Source organism: Pseudophryne corroboree, chromosome 6 (genome assembly GCF_028390025.1).
Source record: "Pseudophryne corroboree isolate aPseCor3 chromosome 6, aPseCor3.hap2, whole genome shotgun sequence".
Classification (NCBI taxonomy): Eukaryota; Metazoa; Chordata; class Amphibia; order Anura; family Myobatrachidae; genus Pseudophryne; species Pseudophryne corroboree.
This window is the reverse complement of record NC_086449.1, coordinates 6,452,839-6,479,946: the sequence shown is the minus strand read 5'-3', so window position 1 is coordinate 6,479,946 and position 27,108 is coordinate 6,452,839. Positions and strand designations below refer to the sequence as shown.

Genomic DNA, 27,108 nt, shown 5'->3' with positions numbered 1-27,108 from the left:
TCATCTCCTGATATACTCTGTGCTGCTGGGGACCCTGCTCCTCCCACTATATAACTCTCAGTCTGTGGCTTCCTGCTGCCTCCATTCCCCTCCTCACATTATGTCACTGCCCCTGTCACATGCAGCCCTGTCCTCACTGACACATCACTCATCTCCTGATATACTCTGTGCTGCTGGGGACCCTGCTCCTCCCACTATATAACTCTCAGTCTGTGGCTTCCTGCTGCCTCCATTCCCCTCCTCACATTATGTCACTGCCCCTGTCACATGCAGCCCTGTCCTCACTGACACATCACTCATCTCCTGATATACTCTGTGCTGCTGGGGAACCTGCTCCTCCCACTATATAACTCTCAGTACTGTATGTGGTTTCCTGCTGCCTCCATTCTCCTCCACACATCATGTCACTGCCCCTGTCACATGCAGCTCTGTCCTCACTGACACATCACTCATCTCCTGATATACTCTGTGCTGCTGGGGACCCTGCTCCTCCCACTATATAACTCTCAGTCTGTGGCTTCCTGCTGCCTCCATTCCCCTCCTCACATCATGTCACTGCCCCTGTCACATGCAGCCCTGTCCTCACTGACACATCACTCATCTCCTGATATACTCTGTGCTGCTGGGGACCCTGCTCCTCCCACTATATAACTCTCAGTCTGTGGCTTCCTGCTGCCTCCATTCCCCTCCTCACATCATGTCACTGCCTCTGTCACATGGGTGTCAGTCGTGAGTGGGACATGTTTGCGGGTATGATGCAGGGTAAATATTGGCTTCTCTTGCATGCAGTCCACAAATACTGGACAACTTACTTTCTTATAACACTGCAATGTAAAATTCAGTTTGGACACACCCCTCCCACATCTACATCTCTCTGCACATGTTACACTCCCCCACTGCAGTGCAGCATGGTGTTACCCAGGTCTCTCTGCACATGTTACATCTCCCCCCTGCAGTTCAGCACGGTGTTACCCAGGTCTCTCTGCACATGTTACCTCTGCCACATCTATACTATATCATACATCTACATGAGGAATCGGAATGATTGAGTTTATAGGACACTGACAATGGAAAACAATACTGATGGGTTTTTGACTCACTCTCACCAGCCTGCTTTCTGATTGGCCGCCGGCCTTATTCACTGTCTCCATCCCGCTCTTCTCCGCGGTAACCTCTGCTCTGCGCAGCTGCTATAGTGCGTCACAGATCCCAATGCTCCTGTTCTTCCCAGGAGCCCGGACTCCTCCTACTGCCCCTAGCCCGATGCCCTGACCACGGAACACTGCGGCATTATGACATCACACAGCTACTGTGTCCAGTCAGGGTGGAGGATTCTGTCTCCGCCTTCTGCTCGGGTGTGGGGCGCTATCCTGGTCCAGGCTTGTAGAGAGGCCATTAGGACCAGGCCTGGTGGACAGAACTCTAGGGGAGGAAGTCTTGAGTGGGTCAGTAGCTACAGTGGGAATAACAGGAGTGGGTAGAGGGTATGTACAGAGACTTACCACAGCAGCCAACTGATAACAATACAGACAATACGTGTGGGAATGGGGGGAGGGGCCTGACAACCGGACAGAGAAGACAGTTGTCATCAAGCAGTTCCTAAAAACGTCACATTTCAATATGCAATTTCCATGGGGCTGAATTTCCCCTTTACAACCAGCCAACAATAGAACACACAAAAATGACTGGATAATTTTGGACGGCCCTGTCACTAATGTGTAGCTTAGTGACCTAGGAAGACACTGAGGTATGTGTGATCTCGCTGTGACATCAGGGGGAGGAGCAATAAAGGAAACACCAGACGCTGGACACTCGGCGCACTGAAAGTTGGAGTTCCGATCATGCTACTGCGGAACTTGCCCAAGTGATGCGACGGAACCCGACTTCTAGTGACTGCTCTGCAGAGGAACCTCACTGAGGCAGAGATGAGAGGTGGCGCAGGTGAGACTGTGTATATACCATATATACCCCTGATCTGATCCCCAACAAGTTTACTTTGCAATTCAAGCGTCGGCAGTTTCCTGTATATTGTCAGAGAAACGCGTGAGCACCATTAGGACTACTACCTCCAGCATTGTTACTCTGCCCTGGTCTGAGCCGACGGAAAAGCGCTATTCCTATATACAAATTATGACCATGCTTGCCGCTGTGGGTAAGAGGAATTGACCACCCCTCCCGCGAACTTTGTTTTTACCTATTTTGTACAGTTTCCTGTAAGCGTCCGCTTCGCTATGACGACCAACACGTCGCAGGGGCAAACGCTCAGGGCTGCAGGCGCAGATCTCAGGACCAGCTGCTTCTCCCACGGGCAGCGTTACGTGGCTTGTTAACCACTTAGTAGCCACAAGCATCTTTTTGTGGTAATTCCTGTAGGAAAAACAGCAAATATTGTTTACAAAGAAATCTTGTGATCAATGTGTTCAATATAAAATATCACAATTTCTCCTTCATCCACTAGGGGACACTGGAGCGCAGTTACAATGGGGAGATAGTAGGCAGTAACTGGGAGCTGGCACTTTAAAACTCACACTGTGGCTAGCTCCTCCCCTACTATGTCCCCCCTCCAAGCCAGTCTTTGTTTAATATACATCACAATATTAAATGGCACTACTGTAAAATTAGTTTTACTGAGCAATAACGGATGTGCAGCGGCAAAAGACGCACACGTGGCGCCCCTTTTACTGACTGTGTTAGGGCCACGAGCAGCCCCTGGAGCCCTCACTTGTGGCCCTCACTTGCTACATCTTGTAACACTTGTGTAAAATACCTGCGTGCACGTCATTACAGACAGGTCTCTCAGTCATTCCGTCTATTTCTCTAACCTATTATTACTGAGATTACGAGTAACGTGTGGCCCTTTTGAAGGCTAAAGTGGCGCACAACAGGGCCCCCAACGTGCATTAGATTGCCTATTGCTGGTGTACAATAGAGACAATACAATAAGTAACATATACAATGTACTATACAGCTAAAAGCCTACATTGCCCTGTAATTCTCCACTGCTACCACTTGGTGTCAGTATCTGCAAAGTATCAGCTTTAGACAGCGAGCGCCAGCACATATAAATTATGGGGAGGTGTAAGTAAGTGAAACCCAGACTCTGTATGTGAAACCCAGACTGGGGCCCCCACACGGTGAAACGGTAGAGCCCCAATTCCTTCCAATCTTTCCCATAGAGTAGAAGCAGTATAGGTATTCCCTCATATGGAAGCCTGCGAGCAGGGCCCTCACACCTCTTTGTTATTACACAGTCTGGTTTTATTACTATTTTATTCCTAATTGTAAAGCTCAACGGAATAAGCTGGCGCTATATAATCAACTTAATTGAAAAGTATTCGATGCGACTGGTATACAAAACTATTATACCTCCTTCACCAAACTTTACCGGCGGAGCACGTAAGTATTCAGGCAGGAAGAGATCTCTCAGTGTCCACCAAACATGTATTCATCATCAGACATCCAGATAATGCGGGCCGATCCGCATCCACCAGAGAAGGTGTTTCTATTGCTCCAGAGTGCAATGGCGCAGTGCTGTACACCCCCACCCCCCCCTCCCCAGCTGGTGTTTGGCATTGCGCCTGGTGATCTGAGGTTTGTGTGCGGTTACTCGGCCACGGGAACCCACCGCATGAAGCTACCAACAAAGAGTTCCTGTGCAGACGCAGTCAGGAACTTGGTAGCAAGTGATGCAACATAGGACCGACCCACGTGGCAGCCCCGCTCTGTGACCTTACGTGGTCTATGCTTTGTTCCTCAGCTGTCGTTACTACTAGAAGACGTACATTGAGGCGCCTGCGTTTTTTTTACGGCCATTCCCCAAAGGTCACGTCCTGTAAATCACTCTGCGATTATATCATCACTGCGAGCGGAATTGCACGGCACCGGGACACATGCGCAGTGCGATGACTGCTCAGTTGTGGGAACATGAATGAGACCCTCTAACCGCCGACAGATCAGAGGCAGGAGGAAGACCTGGCGACATTCTCAGATATATCGTTCTGCTCTAAGCACAGGACGGGTGGGGGTAAGGGGGGGCCAATAGGACAATCGACAGAAGATGCCCAGCTGAACGGAGCCAAAACAACAATGCACACATTGTTTACTCAGTGACATCAGCCGTCTCCCAATCACTGACGGCATTGTGAGGCCTTGGCAAGGTGGGACTGTGAGTAATGCACAATGCCGTCAGAAACAGACAATGCAGGAGTATCAGGGAACGTGGCCTGGCATCAACAGCCAACAAGGTTACAAAGCGGCTGAGAGGAGCAGGGACACCGGAAATCAGTAACTTACTGACCCGGAGTTTAATAAAGGAGAGACAGACAGAAATGATCAGCAGTAGGGACTGCTTCTCCTGGGTCTGACATGTCCTGAAATGTACCACCTACCTTGTACAGTGCAGACCTAATGACCAGAGCTCCAGCAAGGCATGCAGAGGCCTAGAGTGCAGCTACAGACCCTCTGGTGGCCATGGCCAGTCCCCATTCCTAGCACTGATGGTGGCCGTGGTCAGTCACACTCTTCCTACACTGATAGTGGCCATGGTGGTTAGTCCCCCTTCCTAGCACTGATGGCGGCCGTGGTCGGTCCCCTTTCCTAGCACTGATGGCGGCCGTGGTCAGTCCCCATTCCTAGCACTGATGGCGGCCGTGGTCAGTCCTCATTCCTAGCACTGATGGTGGCCGTGGTCAGTCACCATTCCTAGCACTGATGGTGGCCGTGGTCAGTCACCGTTCCTAGCACTGATGGTGGCCGTGGTCAATCACACTCTTCCTAGCACTGATAGTGGCCATGGTGGTCAGTCCCCCTTCCTAGCACTGATAGTGGCCATGGTGGTCAGTCCCCCTTCCTAGGACTGATGGTGGCCATGGTCAGTCCCACCCTTCCTAGCACTGATGGTGGCCGTGGTTAGTTACACTCTTCCTAGCACTGAGGGTGGCCGTGGTGGTCAGTCACCCTTCCTAGCACTGATGGTGGCCGTGGTTAGTCCCCCTTCCTAGCACTGATGGTGGCCATGGTTTTCAGTCCCCCTTCCTAGCACTGATGGTGGCCATGGTTTTCAGTCCACCTTCCTAGCACTAATAGTGGCCGTGGTTAGTCCCCCTTCCTAGCACTGATATTGGCCATGGTGGTCAGTCCCCTTTCCTAGCACTGATGGTGGCCATGGTCAGTCACACCCTTCCTAGCACTGATGGTGGCAGTGGTCAATTACACTCTTCCTAGCACTGATGGTGGCCATGGTCAGTCCCCCTTCCTAGCACTGATGATGGCCATGGTTTTCAGTCCCCCTTCCTAGCACTGATGGTGGCCGTGGTTAGTCAACCTTCCTAGCACTGATGGTGGCCGTGGTCAGTCACACTCTTCCTAGCACTGATGGTGGCCATGGTGGTCAGTCCCCCTTCCTAGCACTGATGGCGGCCGTGGTCGGTCCCCCTTCCTAGCACTGATGTCGGCTGTGGTCAGTCCCCTTCCTAGCACTGATGGTGGCCATGGTTTTCAGTCCACCTTCCTAGCACTAATGGTTGCCGTGGTTAGTCCCCCTTCCTAGCACTGATGGTGGCCGTGGTTAGTCCCCCTTGCTAGCACTGATAGTGGCCATGGTGATCAGTCCTCCGTCCTAGCACTGATGGTGGTGGCCATGGTGATCAGTCCTCCGTCCTAGCACTGATGGTGGCTGGGTAGATGCTAGAATCAAGTGGGCTAAGGGACCTTTTCCGTAAGGGGCTGTGGTCAGTTACACTCTTCCTAGCACTGATGGTGGCCCTAGTCAGTCCCCCTTCCTAGCACTGATGGTGGCCATGGTGGTCAGTCCTCCTTCCTAGCACTGATGGTGGCCATGGTGGTCAGTCAGCTTTCCTATATAACAACTGGTTGCCATGGTCAGTGAGTGCCTGCGCCTGTATGTACTGGTGAAATCTTATTGGTCTGCTCACGTTTCAGTCTCTTCTGATCCGTCAATGATTGGACATGATGACAGTGGGCGGGAGTAGAGCTGCATATATATCTGATGGTACCACTCAGTTCCGTTAGTGCAAAAAAGAGGCGTGGTTCCCATCCTTGCAACTTCTGATTGGACTATTTTTGATGGAGGCGGGGTTATACCCTGGATTGTATTTTGTGCAATCCGTTAATGAGGGGCGGAGCTTTCGCAGGCTGCAAGCTGATTGGTTCCCATCCACCTGTCACTTAGTTCCGCGTATGTCAGCGATTGGCTGAGCCTTAGGCCTCGTCTCCGGGATGCGTTCTCACTGGCTGTTGCTTAGCAGCGCTTCGGGCCCGGTCCATTCCGTTCTCAATGGCGGCGGGTAACGATGACGACGAAGGCGGCGGAGGGGACGGGGACCCCGAGTTCTGTCCCGCGGAGCTGTCCCCGGGGCCCGGCAGCAGGAGGAGCGCCGACAGAGCCCTGGAGGAGGCCGCCAGCACCGGGGTCCTCAATCTGTCTGGCCGCCGCCTGAAGGAGCTTCCCGGGAGCGCCCGCAACAGCGACCTGACTGACGTGACCCGAGCCGGTGAGAGGGGGGGCGAGGGGTGATACGGGGGGATACAGGTAGAGAGGGCGGAGATATCGGGTGGGACCGGGAAGTGATACTGGGGTTCAGAGTGGAGGGATAGGGGGAGATACTGGGGGGGGGGGGGGGGGGGGGGGAGTTACAGGGGGTGGGGGGGACGGAGATACTGGGGACCGAGGATGGACAGGGGGTGGAGGGGACAGAGGATAGACAGGGGGTGTGGGGGACAGAGGATGGACAGGGGGAGATGATACAGGGGGTGGGCGGGACGGAGATACTGGGGGACAGAGGATGGACAGGGGGAGATGATACAGGGGGTGGGCGGGACGGAGATACTGGGGGACAGAGGATGGACAGGGGGAGATGATACAGGGGGTGGGTGGGACGGAGATACTGGGGGACAGAGGATGGACAGGGGGAGATGATACAGGGGGTGGGTGGGACGGAGATACTGGGGGACAGAGGATGGACAGGGGGAGATACAGGGGGTGGGTGGGACGGAGATACTGGGGGACAGAGGATGGACAGGGGGAGATGATACAGGGGGTGGGCGGGACGGAGATACTGGGGGACAGAGGATGGACAGGGGGAGATGATACAGGGGGTGGGTGGGACGGAGATACTGGGGGACAGAGGATGGACAGGGGGAGATGATACAGGGGGTGGGTGGGACGGAGATACTGGGGGACAGAGGATGGACAGGGGGAGATGATACAGGGGGTGGGCGGGACGGAGATACTGGGGGACAGAGGATGGACAGGGGGAGATGATACAGGGGGTGGGTGGGACGGAGATACTGGGGGACAGAGGATGGACAGGGGGAGATGATACAGGGGGTGGGTGGGACGGAGATACTGGGGGACAGAGGATGGACAGGGGGAGATGATACAGGGGGTGGGTGGGACGGAGATACTGGGGGACAGAGGATGGTCAGGGGGAGATACAGGGGGTGGGGGGGACGGAGATACTGGGGGACAGAGGATGGACAGGGGGAGATACAGGGGGTGGGGGGGACAGAGGATGGACAGGGGGAGATACAGGGGGTGGGGGGGACGGAGATACTGGGGGACAGAGGATGGACAGGGGGGTAGAGTGAAGGGACAGCCTGAAGTTCAGAACACGGGGCCACCACTACCAGCCACGTGGACATCTATTGGGAATAGTAATGTGTGGCGAGTGAACACATTTAATGATGGACTGGAGCAGGTTAGCAATGTAAATCCAGGGGGTCCATGTTCTGAACTTGAATCGAAGGGACGGGGCAGATATCGGGGTTGAGATTGTGGACATGGGGCAGTGTGGAAGGACAAGGGGTGTGGGGCTACTGGAGGACAGGGTATAGAGTGAAGTGACAAAGGTAAGATAATGCGGGTGAGCGAGGGTGTATGGGGGGAGATAGAGGGTGGGGGTACACGGGGTAGAGTATAGGGACAGGTGGCACTGAGAGACATGGGGTAGATAGGAAGGGTCCAGGAGCCAGGGTGGCAAACATAATGAGGAGGGGAGTCAGGAGAGGTGGAATTGCGACGCAGGGTGGAGCATGAGGGAGGCTGTGACACACGGTGATGGGGCATGAGGGGGAAATAGTGAGGCGTTAGTGGGACTTGGGGTGAGAGCAGTGACGGGTGACTGTGAGAATAGAGGGACATGGAGGAGAACAATGGTCCCAAGTGGTCGGATAGAGAGCTGGGGACACGTGTGGAGGGTGGATGGAGAGTGGTGGGACATCACGAGGCAGGGGTGAGTGAGGAGAGACCAGGGGTGTGGGGGGACCGTGACACAGGAGGAGAGAGGGCACCAGTTCTGTATCAGTGTTGGGGTTTGGAGAGCGCGCCCCCCGTTGTGATTGAGCGCTCTGGTACCAGGACGTGGGGTGGGAGGGGAGTGTAGAAGATAAAGTGCGCTGTCAGGATTATAGGATTACAGAGGGCTGGTAGCTGGGGGAGAGGAATGTGCTGTGTGTCACATCTGTGCTGCTGGTTATTTACATCTATAATCTCTCCAGCCTGGGCCGTGTTACACAATCTGCCTGCGGGCGCCTCCGACTGACCCACCAGTGCATTGCGTCATTGGGGTGTGGGTTACCCTAAATCCTGGGTGTATGTAGGCAGTTATATTGTTAGTTTAGGGTTAGGATTTCCCAGTAAGTGGCTCGCTATAGCTTTGGAACCTAGTAGTATATGTGTAGAAATGCCCCATTCCCCCCCCACACGACGAATGCTTTCCTTCCTGAGTAACGCTCTAGCAGCGCTCCTCACAGTAATTATAGGCATTAGGTAATCATGATATGTGCACGATGATGTCTGACCGCCTGGTACTGCTGTCTCTAGTGCACGGTGATGTCTGACCGCCTGGTACTGCTGTCTAGTGCACGATGATGTCTGACCGCCTGGTACTACTGTGTCTAGTGCACGATGATGTCTGACCGCCTGGTACTACTGTCTCTAGTGCACGGTGATGTCTGACCGCCTGGTACTACTGTCTCTAGTGCACAGTGATGTCTGACCGCCTGGTACTGCTGTCTCTAGTGCGCAGGGATGTCTGACCGCCTGGTACTGCTGTCTCTAGTGCACAGTGATGTCTGACCGCCTGGTACTGCTGTCTCTAGTGCACGGTGATGTCTGACCGCCTGGTACTGCTGTCTCTAGTGCACGGTGATGTCTGACCGCCTGGTACTGCTGTCTCTAGTGCACGGTGATGTCTGACCGCCTGGTACTGCTGTCTCTAGTGCACGGTGATGTCTGACCGCCTGGTACTGCTGTCTCTAGTGCACGGTGATGTCTGACCGCCTGGTACTGCTGTCTCTAGTGCACGATGATGTCTGACCGCCTGGTACTGCTGTCTCTAGTGCACGGTGATGTCTGACCGCCTGGTACTGCTGTCTCTAGTGCACGGTGATGTCTGACCGCCTGGTACTGCTGTCTCTAGTGCACGGTGATGTCTGACCGCCTGGTACTGCTGTCTCTAGTGCACGGTGATGTCTGACCGCCTGGTACTGCTGTCTCTAGTGCACGATGATGTCTGACCGCCTGGTACTGCTGTCTCTAGTGCACGATGATGTCTGACCGCCTGGTACTGCTGTCCCTAGTGCACAGTGATGTCTGACCGCTTGCTACTGCTGTCTCTAGTGCACAGTGATGTCTGACCGCTTGCTACTACTGTCTCTAGTGCACAATGATGTCTGACCGCCTGGTACTACTGTCTCTAGTGCACGGTGATGTCTGACCGCCTGGTACTGCTGTCTCTAGTGCACGGTGATGTCTGACCGCCTGGTACTGCTGTCTCTAGTGCACGATGATGTCTGACCGCCTGGTACTGCTGTCCCTAGTGCACAGTGATGTCTGACCGCTTGCTACTACTGTCTCTAGTGCACAGTGATGTCTGACCGCTTGCTACTACTGTCTCTAGTGCACAATGATGTCTGACCGCCTGGTACTACTGTCTCTAGTGCACGATGATGTCTGACCGCCTGGTACTGCTGTCTCTAGTGCACGATGATGTCTGACCGCCTGGTACTGCTGTCTCTAGTGCACGGTGATGTCTGACCGCTTGGTACTGCTGTCTCTAGTGCACGGTGATGTCTGACCGCTTGGTACTGCTGTCTCTAGTGCACGGTGATGTCTGACCGCTTGGTACTGCTGTCTCTAGTGCACGGTGATGTCTGACCGCTTGGTACTGCTGTCTCTAGTGCACAGCGATGTCTGACCGCTTGGTACTGCTGTCTCTAGTGCACGGTGATGTCTGACCGCTTGGTACTGCTGTCTCTAGTGCACGGTGATGTCTGACCGCTTGGTACTGCTGTCTCTAGTGCACGGTGATGTCTGACCGCTTGGTACTACTGTCTCTAGTGCACGGTGATGTCTGACCGCTTGCTACTACGGTCTCTAGTGCGCGGGGATGTCTGACCGCCTGGTACTGCTGTCTCTAGTGCGCGGGGATGTCTGACCGCTTGGTATAACTGTCTAGTGTGCGGGGATGTCTGACCGCTTGGTACTACTGTCTAGTGCACGGTGGATTTCTGACCGCTTGGTATAACTGTCTCTAGTGCGTGGGTATGTCTGACCGCTTGGTACTACTGTCTCTAGTGCGCGGGGATGTCTGACCGCCTGGTACTACTGTCTCTAGTGCGCGGGGATGTCTGACCGCTTGGTATAACTGTATCTAGTGCGCAGGGATGTCTGACCGCTTGGTACTACTGTCTAGTGCACGGTGGATGTCTGACCGCTTAGTATAACTGTCTCTAGTGCGTGGGGATGTCTGACCGTGATCTGTGGCACAGACACGGGTTATGTGTAGGGCACAGGCTGGATACAATGGTCTGTGGCACAGACACGGGTTATGTGTAGGGCACAGGCTGGTACAATGATCTGTGGCACAGACACGGGTTATGTGTAGGGCACAGGCTGGTACAATGATCTGTGGCACAGACACGGGTTATGTGTTGGGCACAGGCTGGTACAATGATCTGTGGCACAGGTTATGTGTCGGGCTCTGGGTGGTACAATGATCTGTGGCACAGGTTATGTGTTGGGCTCTGGGTGGTACAATGATCTGTGGCACAGGTTATGTGTTGGGCTCTGGGTGGTACAATGATCTGTGGCACAGGTTATGTGTTGGGCTCTGGGTGGTACAATGATCTGTGGCACAGGTTATGTGTCGGGCTCTGGGTGGTACAATGATCTGTGGCACAGACACGGGTTATGTGTTGGGCTCTGGGTGGTACAATGATCTGTGGCACAGGTTATGTGTTGGGCTCTGGGTGGTACAATGATCTGTGGCACAGGTTATGTGTCGGGCTCTGGGTGGTACAATGATCTGTGGCACAGGTTATGTGTCGGGCTCTGGGTGGTACAATGATCTGAGGCACAGGTTATGTGTCGGGCTCTGGGTGGTACAATGATCTGTGGCACACACGGGTTATGTGTCGGGCTCTGGGTGGTACAATGATCAGTGGCACACACGGGTTATGTGTTGGGCTCTGGGTGGTACAATGATCTGTGGCACAGGTTATGTGTTGGGCTCTGGGTGGTACAATGATCTGTGGCACAGAGACGGGTTATGTGTTGGGCTCTGGGTGGTACAATGATCTGTGGCACAGGTTATGTGTTGGGCTCTGGGTGGTACAATGATCTGTGGCACAGACATGGGTTATGTGTTGGGCTCTGGGTGGTACAATGATCAGTGGCACAGGTTATGTGTTGGGCTCTGGGTGGTACAATGATCTGTGGCACAGGTTATGTGTCGGGCTCTGGGTGGTACAATGATCTGTGGCACAGGTTATGTGTCGGGCTCTGGGTGGTACAATGATCTGTGGCACAGGTTATGTGTCGGGCTCTGGGTGGTACAATGATCTGTGGCACAGGTTATGTGTCGGGCTCTGGGTGGTACAATGATCTGTGGCACAGGTTATGTGTCTGGCTCTGGGTGGTACAATGATCAGTGGCACACACGGGTTATGTGTTGGGCTCTGGGTGGTACAATGATCTGTGGCACAGGTTATGTGTTGGGCTCTGGGTGGTACAATGATCTGTGGCACAGGTTATGTGTTGGGCTCTGGGTGGTACAATGATCTGTGGCACAGGTTATGTGTTGGGCTCTGGGTGGTACAATGATCTGTGGCACAGACATGGGTTATGTGTTGGGCTCTGGGTGGTACAATGATCTGTGGCACACACGGGTTATGTGTCGGGCTCTGGGTGGTACAATGATCTGTGGCACAGGTTATGTGTCGGGCTCTGGGTGGTACAATGATCTGTGGCACACACGGGTTATGTGTCGGGCTCTGGGTGGTACAATGATCTGTGGCACAGGTTATGTGTCGGGCTCTGGGTGGTACAATGATCTGTGGCACAGGTTATGTGTTGGGCTCTGGGTGGTACAATGATCTGTGGCACACACGGGTTATGTGTTGGGCTCTGGGTGGTACAATGATCTGTGGCACAGGTTATGTGTTGGGCTCTGGGTGGTACAATGATCTGTGGCACAGGTTATGTGTCGGGCTCTGGGTGGTACAATGATCTGTGGCACAGGTTATGTGTTGGGCTCTGGGTGGTACAATGATCTGTGGCACAGGTTATGTGTCGGGCTCTGGGTGGTACAATGATCTGTGGCACAGGTTATGTGTCGGGCTCTGGGTGGTACAATGATCTGTGGCACAGGTTATGTGTCGGGCTCTGGGTGGTACAATGATCTGTGGCACAGGTTATGTGTCGGGCTCTGGGTGGTACAATGATCTGTGGCACAGGTTATGTGTCGGGCTCTGGGTGGTACAATGATCTGTGGCACAGGTTATGTGTCGGGCTCTGGGTGGTACAATGATCTGTGGCACAGGTTATGTGTTGGGCTCTGGGTGGTACAATGATCTGTGGCACACACGGGTTATGTGTTGGGCTCTGGGTGGTACAATGATCTGTGGCACAGGTTATGTGTTGGGCTCTGGGTGGTACAATGATCTGTGGCACAGGTTATGTGTTGGGCTCTGGGTGGTACAATGATCTGTGGCACAGACATGGGTTATGTGTTGAGCTCTGGGTGGTACAATGATCTGTGGCACAGGTTATGTGTTGGGCTCTGGGTGGTACAATGATCTGTGGCACAGGTTATGTGTCGGGCTCTGGGTGGTACAATGATCTGTGGCACAGGTTATGTGTTGGGCTCTGGGTGGTACAATGATCTGTGGCACAGGTTATGTGTCGGGCTCTGGGTGGTACAATGATGTGTGGCACAGGTTATGTGTTGGGCTCTGGGTGGTACAATGATCTGTGGCACAGGTTATGTGTCTGGCTCTGGGTGGTACAATGATCTGTGGCACAGAGACGGGTTATGTGTTGGGCTCTGGGTGGTACAATGATCTGTGGCACAGGTTATGTGTCGGGCTCTGGGTGGTACAATGATCTGTGGCACAGGTTATGTGTTGGGCTCTGGGTGGTACAATGATCTGTGGCACAGGTTATGTGTTGAGCTCTGGGTGGTACAATGATCTGTGGCACAGGTTATGTGTCGGGCTCTGGGTGGTACAATGATCTGTGGCACAGGTTATGTGTCGGGCTCTGGGTGGTACAATGATCTGTGGCACAGGTTATGTGTCGGGCTCTGGGTGGTACAATGATCTGTGGCACAGAGACTGGTTATGTGTTGGGCTCTGGGTGGTACAATGATCTGTGGCACAGACATGGGTTATGTGTCGGGCTCTGGGTGGTACAATGATCTGTGGCACAGGTTATGTGTTGGGCTCTGGGTGGTACAATGATCTGTGGCACAGGTTATGTGTTGGGCTCTGGGTGGTACAATGATCTGTGGCACACACGGGTTATGTGTCGGGCTCTGGGTGGTACAATGATCTGTGGCACAGGTTATGTGTCGGGCTCTGGGTGGTACAATGATCTGTGGCACACACGGGTTATGTGTCGGGCTCTGGGTGGTACAATGATCTGTGGCACAGGTTATGTGTCGGGCTCTGGGTGGTACAATGATCTGTGGCACAGGTTATGTGTTGGGCTCTGGGTGGTACAATGATCTGTGGCACACACGGGTTATGTGTTGGGCTCTGGGTGGTACAATGATCTGTGGCACAGGTTATGTGTCGGGCTCTGGGTGGTACAATGATCTGTGGCACAGGTTATGTGTTGGGCTCTGGGTGGTACAATGATCTGTGGCACACACGGGTTATGTGTTGGGCTCTGGGTGGTACAATGATCTGTGGCACAGGTTATGTGTTGGGCTCTGGGTGGTACAATGATCTGTGGCACAGGTTATGTGTCGGGCTCTGGGTGGTACAATGATCTGTGGCACAGGTTATGTGTTGGGCTCTGGGTGGTACAATGATCTGTGGCACACACGGGTTATGTGTTGGGCTCTGGGTGGTACAATGATCTGTGGCACAGGTTATGTGTTGGGCTCTGGGTGGTACAATGATCTGTGGCACAGGTTATGTGTTGGGCTCTGGGTGGTACAATGATCTGTGGCACAGGTTATGTGTTGGGCTCTGGGTGGTACAATGATCTGTGGCACAGGTTATGTGTTGGGCTCTGGGTGGTACAATGATCTGTGGCACAGGTTATGTGTCGGGCACAGGCTGGTACAGGAATCTGAGTTGCGCCGTTATGCACGCTGTCCCTGAGTAGTTCAGGAAATGATGGATTGCAGAGTGTGTGACCTCCGGATGTACTGGGAGCTGATAATTATGTCATTAAATGAAGGTCTGGCTGCAGGACTGCTCTGAGAGATGTTCTATGTTCAGGCATAGGAGGGGGGGAGAGGAGACTCTGGGCATGGAGGGGTATCCGTTCAGATGGTCGACCATGTTATGGTCGACAGTCATTAGGTCGACCACTATTGGTCGACATTGACATGGACACATGGTCGACACATGAAAGGTCGACATGAGTTTTTTTTTTTTTTTACTTTTATTTCTTTTGGGGAACTTTTCCATACTTTACGATCCACGTGGACTACGATTGGAACGGTAATCTGTGCCGAGCGAAGCGGTAGCAGAGCGAAGGCACCATGCCCGAAGCATGGCGAGCGAAGCGGTGCACTAATTGGGGTTCCCAGTCACTTTACGCAAAAAACGACACCAAAAAAAGTAAAAAAAACCCTCATGTCGACCTTTTCACGTGTCGACCATGTGTCCATGTCGACCATGTCAATGTCGACCATTAGTGGTCGACCTAATGACTGTCGACCATAACATGGTCGACCATTCATACCGGAACCGCATGGAGGGGGCGGGGGGAGTGATGAAGGAGACTGGGTTGGGGACATGATGGAGAGAGAATGAGGACAGGGGTCTTCTCCTGACAGCTGTCCAGATCCGGTATGTTACGTAATGCCTGAGTAATAGAGGGTAGTCCTCCACATCATGGCTGGTCAGTACCTGGAATCATTTATAATGTGTGCCACCTACAAGAAATGGTCTCCCAGCCCAGTGTAGCCAGGCCCGTGGGTCTCACATTCCCCTGAGAAGACCGCTGACCAGTGTACATGCTTTTCCTCCACGGTTATACTGTATGTGCCAGTCCCATACTATGTAGAGCTACATCTGAGCCCTACGTATTGTGCTGGGGACTGGGCTCCCCTTCCTGTCACACAGCGCACCTATGTAGTGTCCTGAGGCATTGGTGACGGGCCGTCCCCCTATCTGTGTACTCTGATGCTCTTATTGGGATTGGCTGGTGCTCTGTATAATCACAGTGATGGGCCGTCCCCCTATCTGTGTACTCTGATGCTCTTATTGGGATTGGCTGGTGCCCTGTGACATCACAGTGATGGGCCGTTCCCCTTTCTGTGTACTCTGATGCTCTTATTGGGATTGGCTGGTGCCCTGTGACATCACAGTGATGGGCTGTCCCCCTATCTGTGTACTCTGATGCTCTTATTGGGATTGGCTGGTGCCCTGTGACATCACAGTGATGGGCCGTCCCCCTATCTGTGTACTCTGATGCTCTTATTGGGATTGGCTGGTGCCCTGTGACATCACAGTGATGGGCCGTCCCCCTATCTGTGTACTGTGATGCTCTTATTGGGATTGGCTGGTGCCCTGTGACATTACAGTGATGGGCCGTCCCCCTATCTGTGTACTCTGATGCTCTTATTGGGATTGGCTGGTGCTCTGTGACATCACAGTGATGGGCCGGTCCCCTATTTGTGTACTGTGATGCTCTTATTGGGATTGGCTGGTGCCCTGTGACATCACAGTGATGGGCCGGCCCCCTATCTGTGTACTCTGCTGCACCCCTTCTGTGGAATGTGCTCCCCCACTCCATTAGACTCTCCCCGACCTTGCAAAGCTTCAAACGGGCACTGAAAACCCACCTATTTATCAAAGCGTACCCCTCCAATGCATAACCTAGTCCTTAGGCTGCTCCTCCATCCCCCTGCCCCATGCCTTGGACATCTCTGCTTTGCTCGCATACCACCATCAGGCTTCTACCTGCTTGCGCCTCATGTCATCTGTCTGTTGCCCCTCCCCACTAGATTGTTAGCTCTTCAGAGCAGGGCCCTCTTTCCTCTTGTCTAAGCCCTCTTCTTGACACATCTCACTCAGTGACCATCTTTACCTGCTTTCTCTCCTGCTGGTAAAGGCTCATCTCTATCTATGGCCGCCAGCCCCTAGTAGTACAATGATTACTCCTTCGCTACTTACATCTTAGCTGTATTGTGTATGAGAATTGTGGTGCTCTTTGTTACCTGCACTCCATTTTTGTTATTTATTTACTGTTATGCTAAGTTTTGTCTCCCTGTACTGTCCTTTGTACGGCGCTGCGAAACACTTGTGGCGCCCTATAAACAAAATGTAATAATAATAATCACAGTGATGGGCCGGCCCCCTATCTGTGTACTGTGATGCTCTTATTGGGATTGGCTGGTGCTCTGTGACATCACAGTGATGGGCCGGCCCCCTATCTGTGTACTCTGATGCTCTTATTGGGATTGGCTGGTGCTCTGTGACATCACAGTGATGGGCCGGCCCCCTATCTGTGTACTGTGATGCTCTTATTGGGATTGGCTGGTGCTCTGTGACATCACAGTGATGGGCCGGCCCCTATCTGTGTACTCTGATGCTCTTATTGGGATTGGCTGGTGCTCTGTATAATCACAGTGATGGGCCGGTCCCCTATCTGTGTACTCTGATGCTCTTATTGGGATTGGCTGGTGCTCTGTATAATCACAGTGATGGGCCAGTCCCCTATCTGTGTACTGTGATACTCTTATCGGGATTGTCTGGTGCCCTGTGACATCACAGTGATGGGCCGGCCCCCTATCTGTGTACTGTGATGCTCTTATTGGGATTGGCTGGTGCTCTGTGACATCACAGTGATGGGCCGTCCCCCTATCTGTGTACTGTGATACTCTTATTGGGATTGTCTGGTGCCCTGTGACATCACAGTAATGGGCCTGCTCCCTATCTGTGTATTGGGATTGGCTGGTGCTCTGTGACATCACAGTGATGGGTCGGCCCCTATCTGTGTATTCTTGTAATGCAGCTGTTTCTGATCATCATTTAGACTTTAGTTTATACGTTGCTCCAGGAACAGTCTGGAAAATATATAAAATGTTTATGTATTGAGGTCTCTGCAGGATTGCTGTCGCTTCCAGATTGCTGGTCCCAGAGGGAGCCGTGATCCTGGTTCCTCTGTGACACATCCCTCCCCCCCCCAGCAGTGTGACATGTGTGACCAGACCACATCCGGCACCTCGCACAGCCAGAGCGATTCACGTAGCCCGCTCAGCGCATGTACATATATAATGGTGCATATACTGTACATAGGGATGCAGCGTCTGTATCATGACCGCCGATCACCCGTACCCATCCCCTGTACATATATACAGGCCTATAGCTCCGTCAGGAGCTGCAAAATAAACAGATGCTCCTAGAGACCCATCCAATGACGCTTCTGTGTATGACGCCAGCATACGCCTCAGTGTTGTACAGCTGGGAACAAACACCCTTATAAAACAACTCCGTGGTTTGGGCAAGAGGGTGCTGCTTGCAAGGTCATAATCCAGGGATGGGGAACCTTCGGCCCTTCAGCTGCTGTTGAACTACACATCCCAGCATGCCCTGCAACAGTTTTAGCATGGCCAAATAGCAAAACTGTAGCAAGGCATGCTGGTATGTGTAGTTCAACAACAGCTGGAAGGCCGAAGGTTCCCCATCCCTGTCGTCATAATCCATAGGGAAACAGCAATGCACCGTGTGCGTAGTGGGCTGTAGTGTCCTGTCACACGGCAGTGCTGGCCTGGGGTCAGAGGGAGCAGAATATACTGTAGTAGTTATATAGAGCCTCCTGTTCTCCATATTACCGCCCGGCAGGGATACTGGTCACGGGTGGCCGCAGCAAACGGTGGGACAAGATCCGTCCTCTGATCCAGCAGATAATTACATTACAGGCACAGAGAGGCCGAATGTAAAGATTTGTTCTATCTGCCACTTATACTCCGACTGGCTGAATGAGGCCTTTCATCGCCAGGCTGGGCACCACGCCACGCTCTCACCATGCGCGAGTCATGTGCTCAGCCCCCGGGCACAGGCGCACCCTCTCTCTACCAACAACAGCAAGCTCTGGCTCACTCCCAGTGTGTGAGAGGGGGGAGGGGGGCGATAGTGCCCTGATTTACCTGCAGGAGGAACCAGATTATACTGCTTTATACCAGGGGGAGTTACATATTGGGGTGGCCAAGTGTTTGCATATGTACGTGCAGGGCTGAAAGTATGCATGGTGTAGTAGTGTCTGTCTGTACTGGATGTTTTGTGAGCATATGGCATGGTGTAGTAGTGTCTGTCTGTACTGGATGTTTTGTGAGCATATGGCATGGTGTAGTAGTGTCTGTCTGTACTGGATGTTTTGTGTGCATATGGCATGGTGTAGTAGTGTCTGTCTGTACTGGATGTTTTGTGTGCATATGGCATGGTGTAGTAGTGTCTGTCTGTACTGGGCGTTTTGTGTGCATATGGCATGGTGTAGTAGTGTCTGTACTGGATGTTTTGTGTACATATGGCATGGTGTAGTAGTGTCTGTACTGGATGTTTTGTGTACATATGGCATGGTGTAGTAGTGTCTGTACTGGATGTTTTGTGTACATATGGCATGGTGTAGTAGTGTCTGTACTGGATGTTTTGTGTACATATGGCATGGTGTAGTAGTGTCTGTACTGGGCTGTGTGTACATATGGCATGGTGTAGTAGTGTCTGTCTGTACTGGGCTGTGTGTACATATGGCATGGTGTAGTAGTGTCTGTACTGGGCTGTGTGTATATATGGCATGGTGTAGTAGTGTCTGTCTGTACTGGGCGTTGTGTGCATATGGCATGGTGTAGTAGTGTCTGTCTGTACTGGATGTTTTGTGTGCATATGGCATGGTGTAGTAGTAGTAGTAGAAGTAGTAGTGTCTGTACTGGATGTTTTGTGTGCATATGGCATGGTGTAGTAGTGTCTGTCTGTACTGGGCGTTTTGTGTGCATATGGCATGGTGTAGTAGTGTCTGTCTGTACTGGGCGTTTTGTGTGCATATGGCATGGTGTAGTAGTGTCTGTCTGTACTGGATGTTTTGTGTGCATATGGCATGGTGTAGTAGTGTCTGTCTGTACTGGGCGTTTTGTGTGCATATGGCATGGTGTAGTAGTAGTAGTAGTAGTAGTAGTAGTAGTGGTGTCTGTACTGGGCGTTTTGTGTGCATATGGCATGGTGTAGTAGTGTCTGTCTGTACTGGGTGTTTTGTGTGCATATGGCATGGTGTAGTAGTATCGTTACCAGACTTTACAGTTGGGTGCATGTTTTTTTTTTCCTCGCAGTGCTGAAACATTTCTGCGCACCTCCTGCACAACTCCTGTTTTTTATAAAATCCATATTTAAGGAGACATTAGCGGAACCTGATTTGGAACTGTTTGGACCATACCCCTCCCCCACTGCTAATTAAGCAATTGGAAGTTTCCAATTAGCTTAATTAGTCCATAATTAGTTGTCTCTTCTCCAGCACCACAAATAGCAGGGCTTCAAAGTACCGGCTCAGGTACAGTACTGCCCCTCACCTGCACCTGTTCCCACACACTGCACTACATTACACTGCCCCTCACCTGCACCTGTTCCCACACACACACACACTGCACTACATTACACTGCCCCTCACCCTGCACCTGTTCCCACACACACACACACTGCACTACATTACACTGCCCCTCACCCTGCACCTGTTCCCACACACACTGCACTACATTACACTGCCCCTCACCTGCACCTGTTCCCACACACACACTGCACTACATTACACTGCCCCTCACCCTGCACCTGTTCCCACACACACACACACTGCACTACATTACACTGCCCCTCACCCTGCACCTGTTCCCACACACACACACACTGCACTACATTACACTGCCCCTCACCCTGCACCTGTTCCCACACACACTGCACTACATTACACTGCCCCTCACCTGCACCTGTTCCCACACACACTGCACTACATTACACTGCCCTGCACCTGTTCCCACACACACTGCACTACATTACACTGCCCCTCACCTGCACCTGTTCCCACACACACTGCACTACATTACACTGCCCCTCACCTGCACCTGTTCCCACACACACTGCACTACATTACACTGCCCCTCACCTGCACCTGTTCCCACACACACTGCACTACATTACACTGCCCCTCACCCTGCACCTGTTCCCACACACACTGCACTACATTACACTGCCCCTCACCTGCACCTGTTCCCACACACACTGCACTACATTACACTGCCCCTCACCTGCACCTGTTCCCACACACACTGCACTACATTACACTGCCCCTCACCCTGCACCTGTTCCCACACACACTGCACTACATTACACAGCCCCTCACCTGCACCTGTTCCCACACACACTGCACTACATTACACTGCCCCTCACCCTGCACCCCTTCCCACACGCGCTGCACTACATTACCTTGCCCCCCACCCTGCACCTGTTCCCACACGCGCTGCACTACATTACCTTGCCCCCCACCCTGCACCTGTTCCCACAAGCGCTGCACTATATTACACTGCCCCTCACCCTGCACCTGTTCCCACACACACTGCACTACATTACACTGCCCCTCACCCTGCACCTGTTCCCACACACACTGCACTACATTACACTGCCCCTCACCCTGCACCTGTTCCCACACACACTGCACTACATTACACTGCCCCTCACCTGCACCTGTTCCCACACACACTGCACTACATTACACTGCCCCTCACCCTGCACCTGTTCCCACACACACTGCACTACATTACACAGCCCCTCACCTGCACCTGTTCCCACACACACTGCACTACATTACACTGCCCCTCACCTGCACCTGTTCCCACACACACTGCACTACATTACACTGCCCCTCACCCTGCACCTGTTTCCACACACACTGCACTACATTACACTGCCCCTCACCTGCACCCATACACACTGCACTACATTACACTGCCCCTCACCCTGCACCTGTTCCCACACACACTGCACTACATTACACTGCCCCTCACCTGCACCTGTTCCCACACACACTGCACTACATTACACTGCCCCTCACCCTGCACCTGTTCCCACACACACTGCACTACATTACACAGCCCCTCACCTGCACCTGTTCCCACACACACTGCACTACATTACACTGCCCCTCACCCTGCACCTGTTCCCACACACACTGCACTACATTACACTGCCCCTCACCTGCACCCATACACACTGCACTACATTACACTGCCCCTCACCCTGCACCTGTTCCCACACACACTGCACTACATTACACTGCCCCTCACCTGCACCTGTTCCCACACACACTGCACTACATTACACTGCCCCTCACCCTGCACCTGTTCCCACAAGCGCTGCACTACATTACACTGCCCCTTACCCTGCACCTGTTCCCACACACACTGCACTACATTACACTGCCCCTCACCCTGCACCTGTTCCCACACACACTGCACTACATTACACTGCCCCTCACCTGCACCTGTTCCCACACACACTGCACTATATTACACTGCCCCTCACCTGCACCTGTTCCCACACACGCTGCACTACATTACACTCCCCCTCACCCTGCACCTGTTCCCACACACACTGCACTACATTACACTGCCCCTCACCTGCACCTGTTCCCACACACACTGCACTACATTACACTGCCCCTCACCCTGCATCCCTTCCCACACACACTGCACTACATTACACTGCCCCTCACCTGCACCTGTTCCCACACACGCTGCACTACATTACACTGCCCCTCACCCTGCACCCCTTCCCACACGCGCTGCACTACATTACCTTGCCCCCCACCCTGCACCTGTTCCCACACGCGCTGCACTACATTACCTTGCCCCCCACCCTGCACCTGTTCCCACAAGCGCTGCACTACATTACACTGCCCCTCACCCTGCACCTGTTCCCGCACGCGCTGCACTACATTACACTGCCCCTCACCCTGCACCCGTTCCCACACGCACTGCACTACATTACAATTCCGCGCACACTGCAGACTGCATTACACTACTGCTGACCCTGCATCCCCTGTACACTGCACTACAGTACCTCTACTACTGCACCTTTTCCCACGCACTGCACTAAATTACACTACCACTCACCCAGCATCCCCTCCACGCTGCATTACATTACCACTCACTGCACGCTGCATTACACTACTGCTGACCCTGCATCCACTGCACTACATTACACTACCGCTCACCCTGCACTAGAGTACCTCTAATACTGCACCTGTTCCCACACACTGCACTACATTACACTACCGCTCACCCTGCACTACAGTACCTCTAATACTGCACCTGTTCCCACACACTGCACTACATTACACTACCGCTCACCCTGCATGCTACTGCTCACCCTGCACTACAGTACCTCTAATACTGCACCTGTTCCCACACACTGCACTACATTACACTACCGCTCACCCTGCATGCTACTGCTCACCCTGCACTACACTACCGTACCGCTAATACTGCACCCGTTCCCGAGCACTCTGTACTACATTACAATTCCGCACACACTGCAGACTGCATTACACTCTGCTGACCCTGCACACTGCACTACAGTACCTCTACCACTGCACCTGTTCCCACACACTACACTAAATTACAGTCTTACCCAGCATCCCCTCCACACTGCGCTACATTACACTACCGCTCACCCTGCACATTGCACTGCATTACACTACTGCCCACGCTGCATTTCATTACCACTCACTGCACGTTGCATTACACTACTGATGACCCTGCATCCACTGCACTACATTGCACTACAGTACGTCTAATACTGCACCTGCCTGTTCACACACATTGCACTACATTACCGCTCACCCTGCACTACACTACCCATAATGCTGCACCCGTTCCCGCGCAGACTGCATTACACTACTGCTGACCCTGCACACTGTGCTACATTACACTACCGCTCACCCTGTGCACTGCACTACAGTACCTCTAATACTGCACCTGTTCCCACACACTGCACTACATTACACTACCGCTCACACTGCAGTACACTACAGTACCCATAATACTGCACCCGTTCCCGCGCAGACTGCATTACACTACTGCTGACCTTGCACACTGCGCTACATTACACTACCGCTCACCCTGTGCACTGCACTACAGTACCTCTAATACTGCACCTGTTCCCACACACTGCACTACATTACACTACCGCTCACCCTGCACTGCATTACACTACCGCTCACCCTGCATACTGCGCTACATTACATTTCTGCTTACCCTGCGCTCTGCACTACAGTACCTCTAATACTGCACCTGTTCCCACACACTGCACTACATTACACTACTGCTCACCCTGCATCACCTGCACACTGCACTACATTACACTACCACTCACCCTGTGCACTGCACTACAGTACCTCTAATACTGCACCTGTTCCCACACACTGCACTACATTACACTACTGCTCACTCTGCATCACCTGCACACTGCACTACATTACACTTTCGAATTCTTAAGGATAAGGAGGAATTGCAGCGAGGACACTGTATGCATGACCCAAATCAACGAACTCAAAAACGCTTTCATCAAAAAAGGTTATCAACCTGAGAACTTGGAATCAATTCAGACGGAAACAATGAACAAGGATAGGACCACTCTCATCCGAAATAAAAAACAGAAGAAAAACGATGAGAAACTCCCCAATCATTCCCAATGGTCGTTTATCACAGGATATGACCACCAATACAAAAAAATAGAACTGATCATTAGGAAACATTGGAACTTGCTGTGTATGGACGACACGTTAAAAAACCATTCCGAAAAAAACCACGTTCATTTACCATAAGGCAGCGAATCTAAAGAACAAATTAGTCCGAAGCGCCTTACCCCAGAAAAATATTAATCCCATCAGAACAAGAGGTTTCCATAGGTGCGGACTTTGTCTTCCATGCCGACAAATCAAAACTGAAACCTCCAAATATACAGAAGTAACCGTCAATGGCATTACCTTTAAAATCAAAGATTTCATCACCTGCCATACCAGTAACGTTGTTTATTTAGTGGAGTGCGCTTGTGGGAAGATGTACATTGGACGTACGTCGAGAGCTCTAAAGACAAGACTTGGCGAACGTCTGCGCAATATAAAAAGAAGGTCTCCTCACACACAATCTGTCCGAACATTTTAAATTAGAACACAACTGTTCATATACATCCATAAGGAAATTCGTGGGACTACAGCACATAAAATCCACTTGGCGCGACAGAAACACAGAAAAAAATCTTGCAAAGGCGGAAATTAAATTGATTTACTAACTTCAGTCCCTGTGCCCCAAAGGCCTAAACAAAGATTTTTAACTTAAATGGTTCTTGCACAAGCCTACATAATTCATCAGTCAGTATGTATCATTGTTAGATACCAATCACGGTACTTTTCATAACCTATTATATTTTGTTTTCTTCACGTGGACCTATGGAGAATTAATCAATTGGAGACAAATTATGGACATCTCTCAACATATTTCCACATCTATGGAGACTTTTTGACTTTTAATGACTTTTATTGACTATATATACATTTCGGTTTATTGGATAACTTTGTGTTTGATGCACAACATCTGTCCAGCTAATTGTGGATCCCCATATTTCCACTATAGATCATAATATTTTGGGGGAGTTATGTATGCACATTTTAGAACGGTGGCACTCATCAAATATGGTATCTCTGACCACCTTTTCCTTAGTCTCTGGTTGTCACAGCCATATTCCGCTCCTTGGCCTTTATTAATGAATAGTGCACCCATGACAAGTTAACCTACACCTTTTTCTCCTATTACAATTAGATCTACTGCAGTTCACAGCCGCCGTCCCAGCTGTTTCTTCCGTCACTTCCGGTCGGTGACACGCAAACCATCGCGTCACTTCCGGTATCGGAGCCGCACCTCCGGCGAATCACCAGTGACCTTCTTTAATAGTTTTGTCTTTCCCTTCCACGCTTAGATTAGCCTCTTTCCGACCAACAGAGACTTACTGCTGCACTTATCATAGGGGATATTGCATGCTAATTTCGGCCATTCATGCCGCCACGTCACTTCCGGTGTAGAACTTCCGGTCCGGGTCACTTCCGGCCGGACGTTTTTATCAGCTTTTAGCCTGGTTTACACCCAAATCTGCACACTTTGTTCACCACAGAGTACTAATGCAGCAGCACATCACTATCAGTAATCAGGTTTTACTAAAAGGGATTCTGTTTGACTACTTCCGGCTCCGGTGACCTATGACCCGGAATTAACCTCCCACCATCTTTAAAAGCCAGTTCTGGAGACATGTAACACCATCAAGCCCGGAAGAGATTGCAGATCTCGAAACGCGTTGGTATTGGATCCATTAGGAATTCGAACCTTTCATTCATTGGACATCGACCTTGTGGTCAGCTTGGGAGCCAGAGCAGGGTGAAGTCTGGACCACCCTGCTTGTTATAACACCTGCGGCTCCTAAGCTACCTCTCTGGTATGCGTTCCAACATTTTTAGAAGTGCGATTTGAGTTGTTTTGAACATTGATTACCATCACTCATCCAGGGGTTAGTGACCCATCATTAAGCGTAGGAGCCAGAGCAGGGTGAAGCTTTGACCACCCTGCCTTATTTAACACCTGCGGCTCCTAGCTTACCTTAATGGTATGCTTTTAGTAATTGTTTTATGTATGTGAATGTTTATTGTATTAAATTTGTATGAATTTTATCGAAACTCCTCGGAATTTATATCCGCATATCTATATTGAGTTCATTATCTATCTGATAAGGTGACCATTGCTTTGGTCTTCCCATACGACCACGGAAAGAGGGCGCCCCGGTTACACCACCTCACACTTTTATTCACTGCACTACATTACACTACCGCTCACCCTGCATCACCTGCACTACATTACACTACCGCTCACCCTGCATCACCTGCACTACATTACACTACCGCTCACCCTGCATCACCTGCACTACATTACACTACCGCTCACCCTGCATCACCTGCACTACATTACACTACCGCTCACCCTGCATCACCTGCACTACATTACACTACCGCTCACCCTGCATCACCTGCACTACATTACACTACCGCTCACCCTGCATCCCCTGCACACTGCACTACATTACCCCTAATACTGCACGTGTTCCCACACACTGCACTACAGTACCTCAAATACTGCACTTGTTCCCACACACTGCACTGCATTACACTACCGCTCACCCTGCATCCCCTGCACACTGCACTACATTACACTACCACTCACCCTGCATCACCTGCACACTGCACTACATTACACTACCGCTCACCCTGCACACTGCACTACAGTACCCCTAATACTGCACCTGTTCCCACGCACACCACGCTACATTGCATTACCGTGCATGCTGCTACTTAGGCTGCACTACATTGCACTAACTCACCCTGTACCCCCTGCACACTGCACTACATTACACTGCACTACAGTACCCCTAATACTGCACCTGTTCCCGTGCACACTGCACTACCGCTCACACTGCATCACACGACTGCATGCTACACTACCGTACTGCTTACCCTGTATCCCCTGCACACTGCACTACATTACA

The 27,108-nt window shown here is 51.9% G+C and overlaps 2 protein-coding genes across 8 annotated transcripts in view; one reads left to right on the top strand and one right to left on the bottom strand.

The window, feature by feature from the left end:
• Positions 1-6,048, bottom strand: part of FBXO24 (F-box protein 24) — a 46,418-nt gene extending 40,370 nt beyond the window's left edge. Inside the window, exons 1-3 of one of the 5 annotated variants that reach the window (XM_063930718.1) lie at positions 5,934-6,048; positions 2,195-2,367; positions 1,101-1,453 (exon numbers count right to left, since the gene is read on the bottom strand). In XM_063930718.1, coding sequence (XP_063786788.1) covers positions 1,101-1,151 — 51 coding nt within the window. In that variant the 5' untranslated portion in view covers positions 1,152-1,453; positions 2,195-2,367; positions 5,934-6,048. The other 4 variants (XM_063930717.1, XM_063930716.1, XM_063930719.1 and 1 more) reach the window with 4 other exon arrangements.
• Positions 6,049-6,295: 247 nt separating this feature from the next.
• LRCH4 (leucine rich repeats and calponin homology domain containing 4) overlaps positions 6,296-27,108 on the top strand; it is a 129,440-nt gene continuing 108,627 nt past the window's right edge. For all 3 annotated transcript variants that reach the window (XM_063930709.1, XM_063930708.1, XM_063930707.1), the window contains exon 1: positions 6,296-6,512. In XM_063930709.1, coding sequence (XP_063786779.1) covers positions 6,296-6,512 — 217 coding nt within the window. The remainder of the gene's footprint in view (positions 6,513-27,108) is intronic.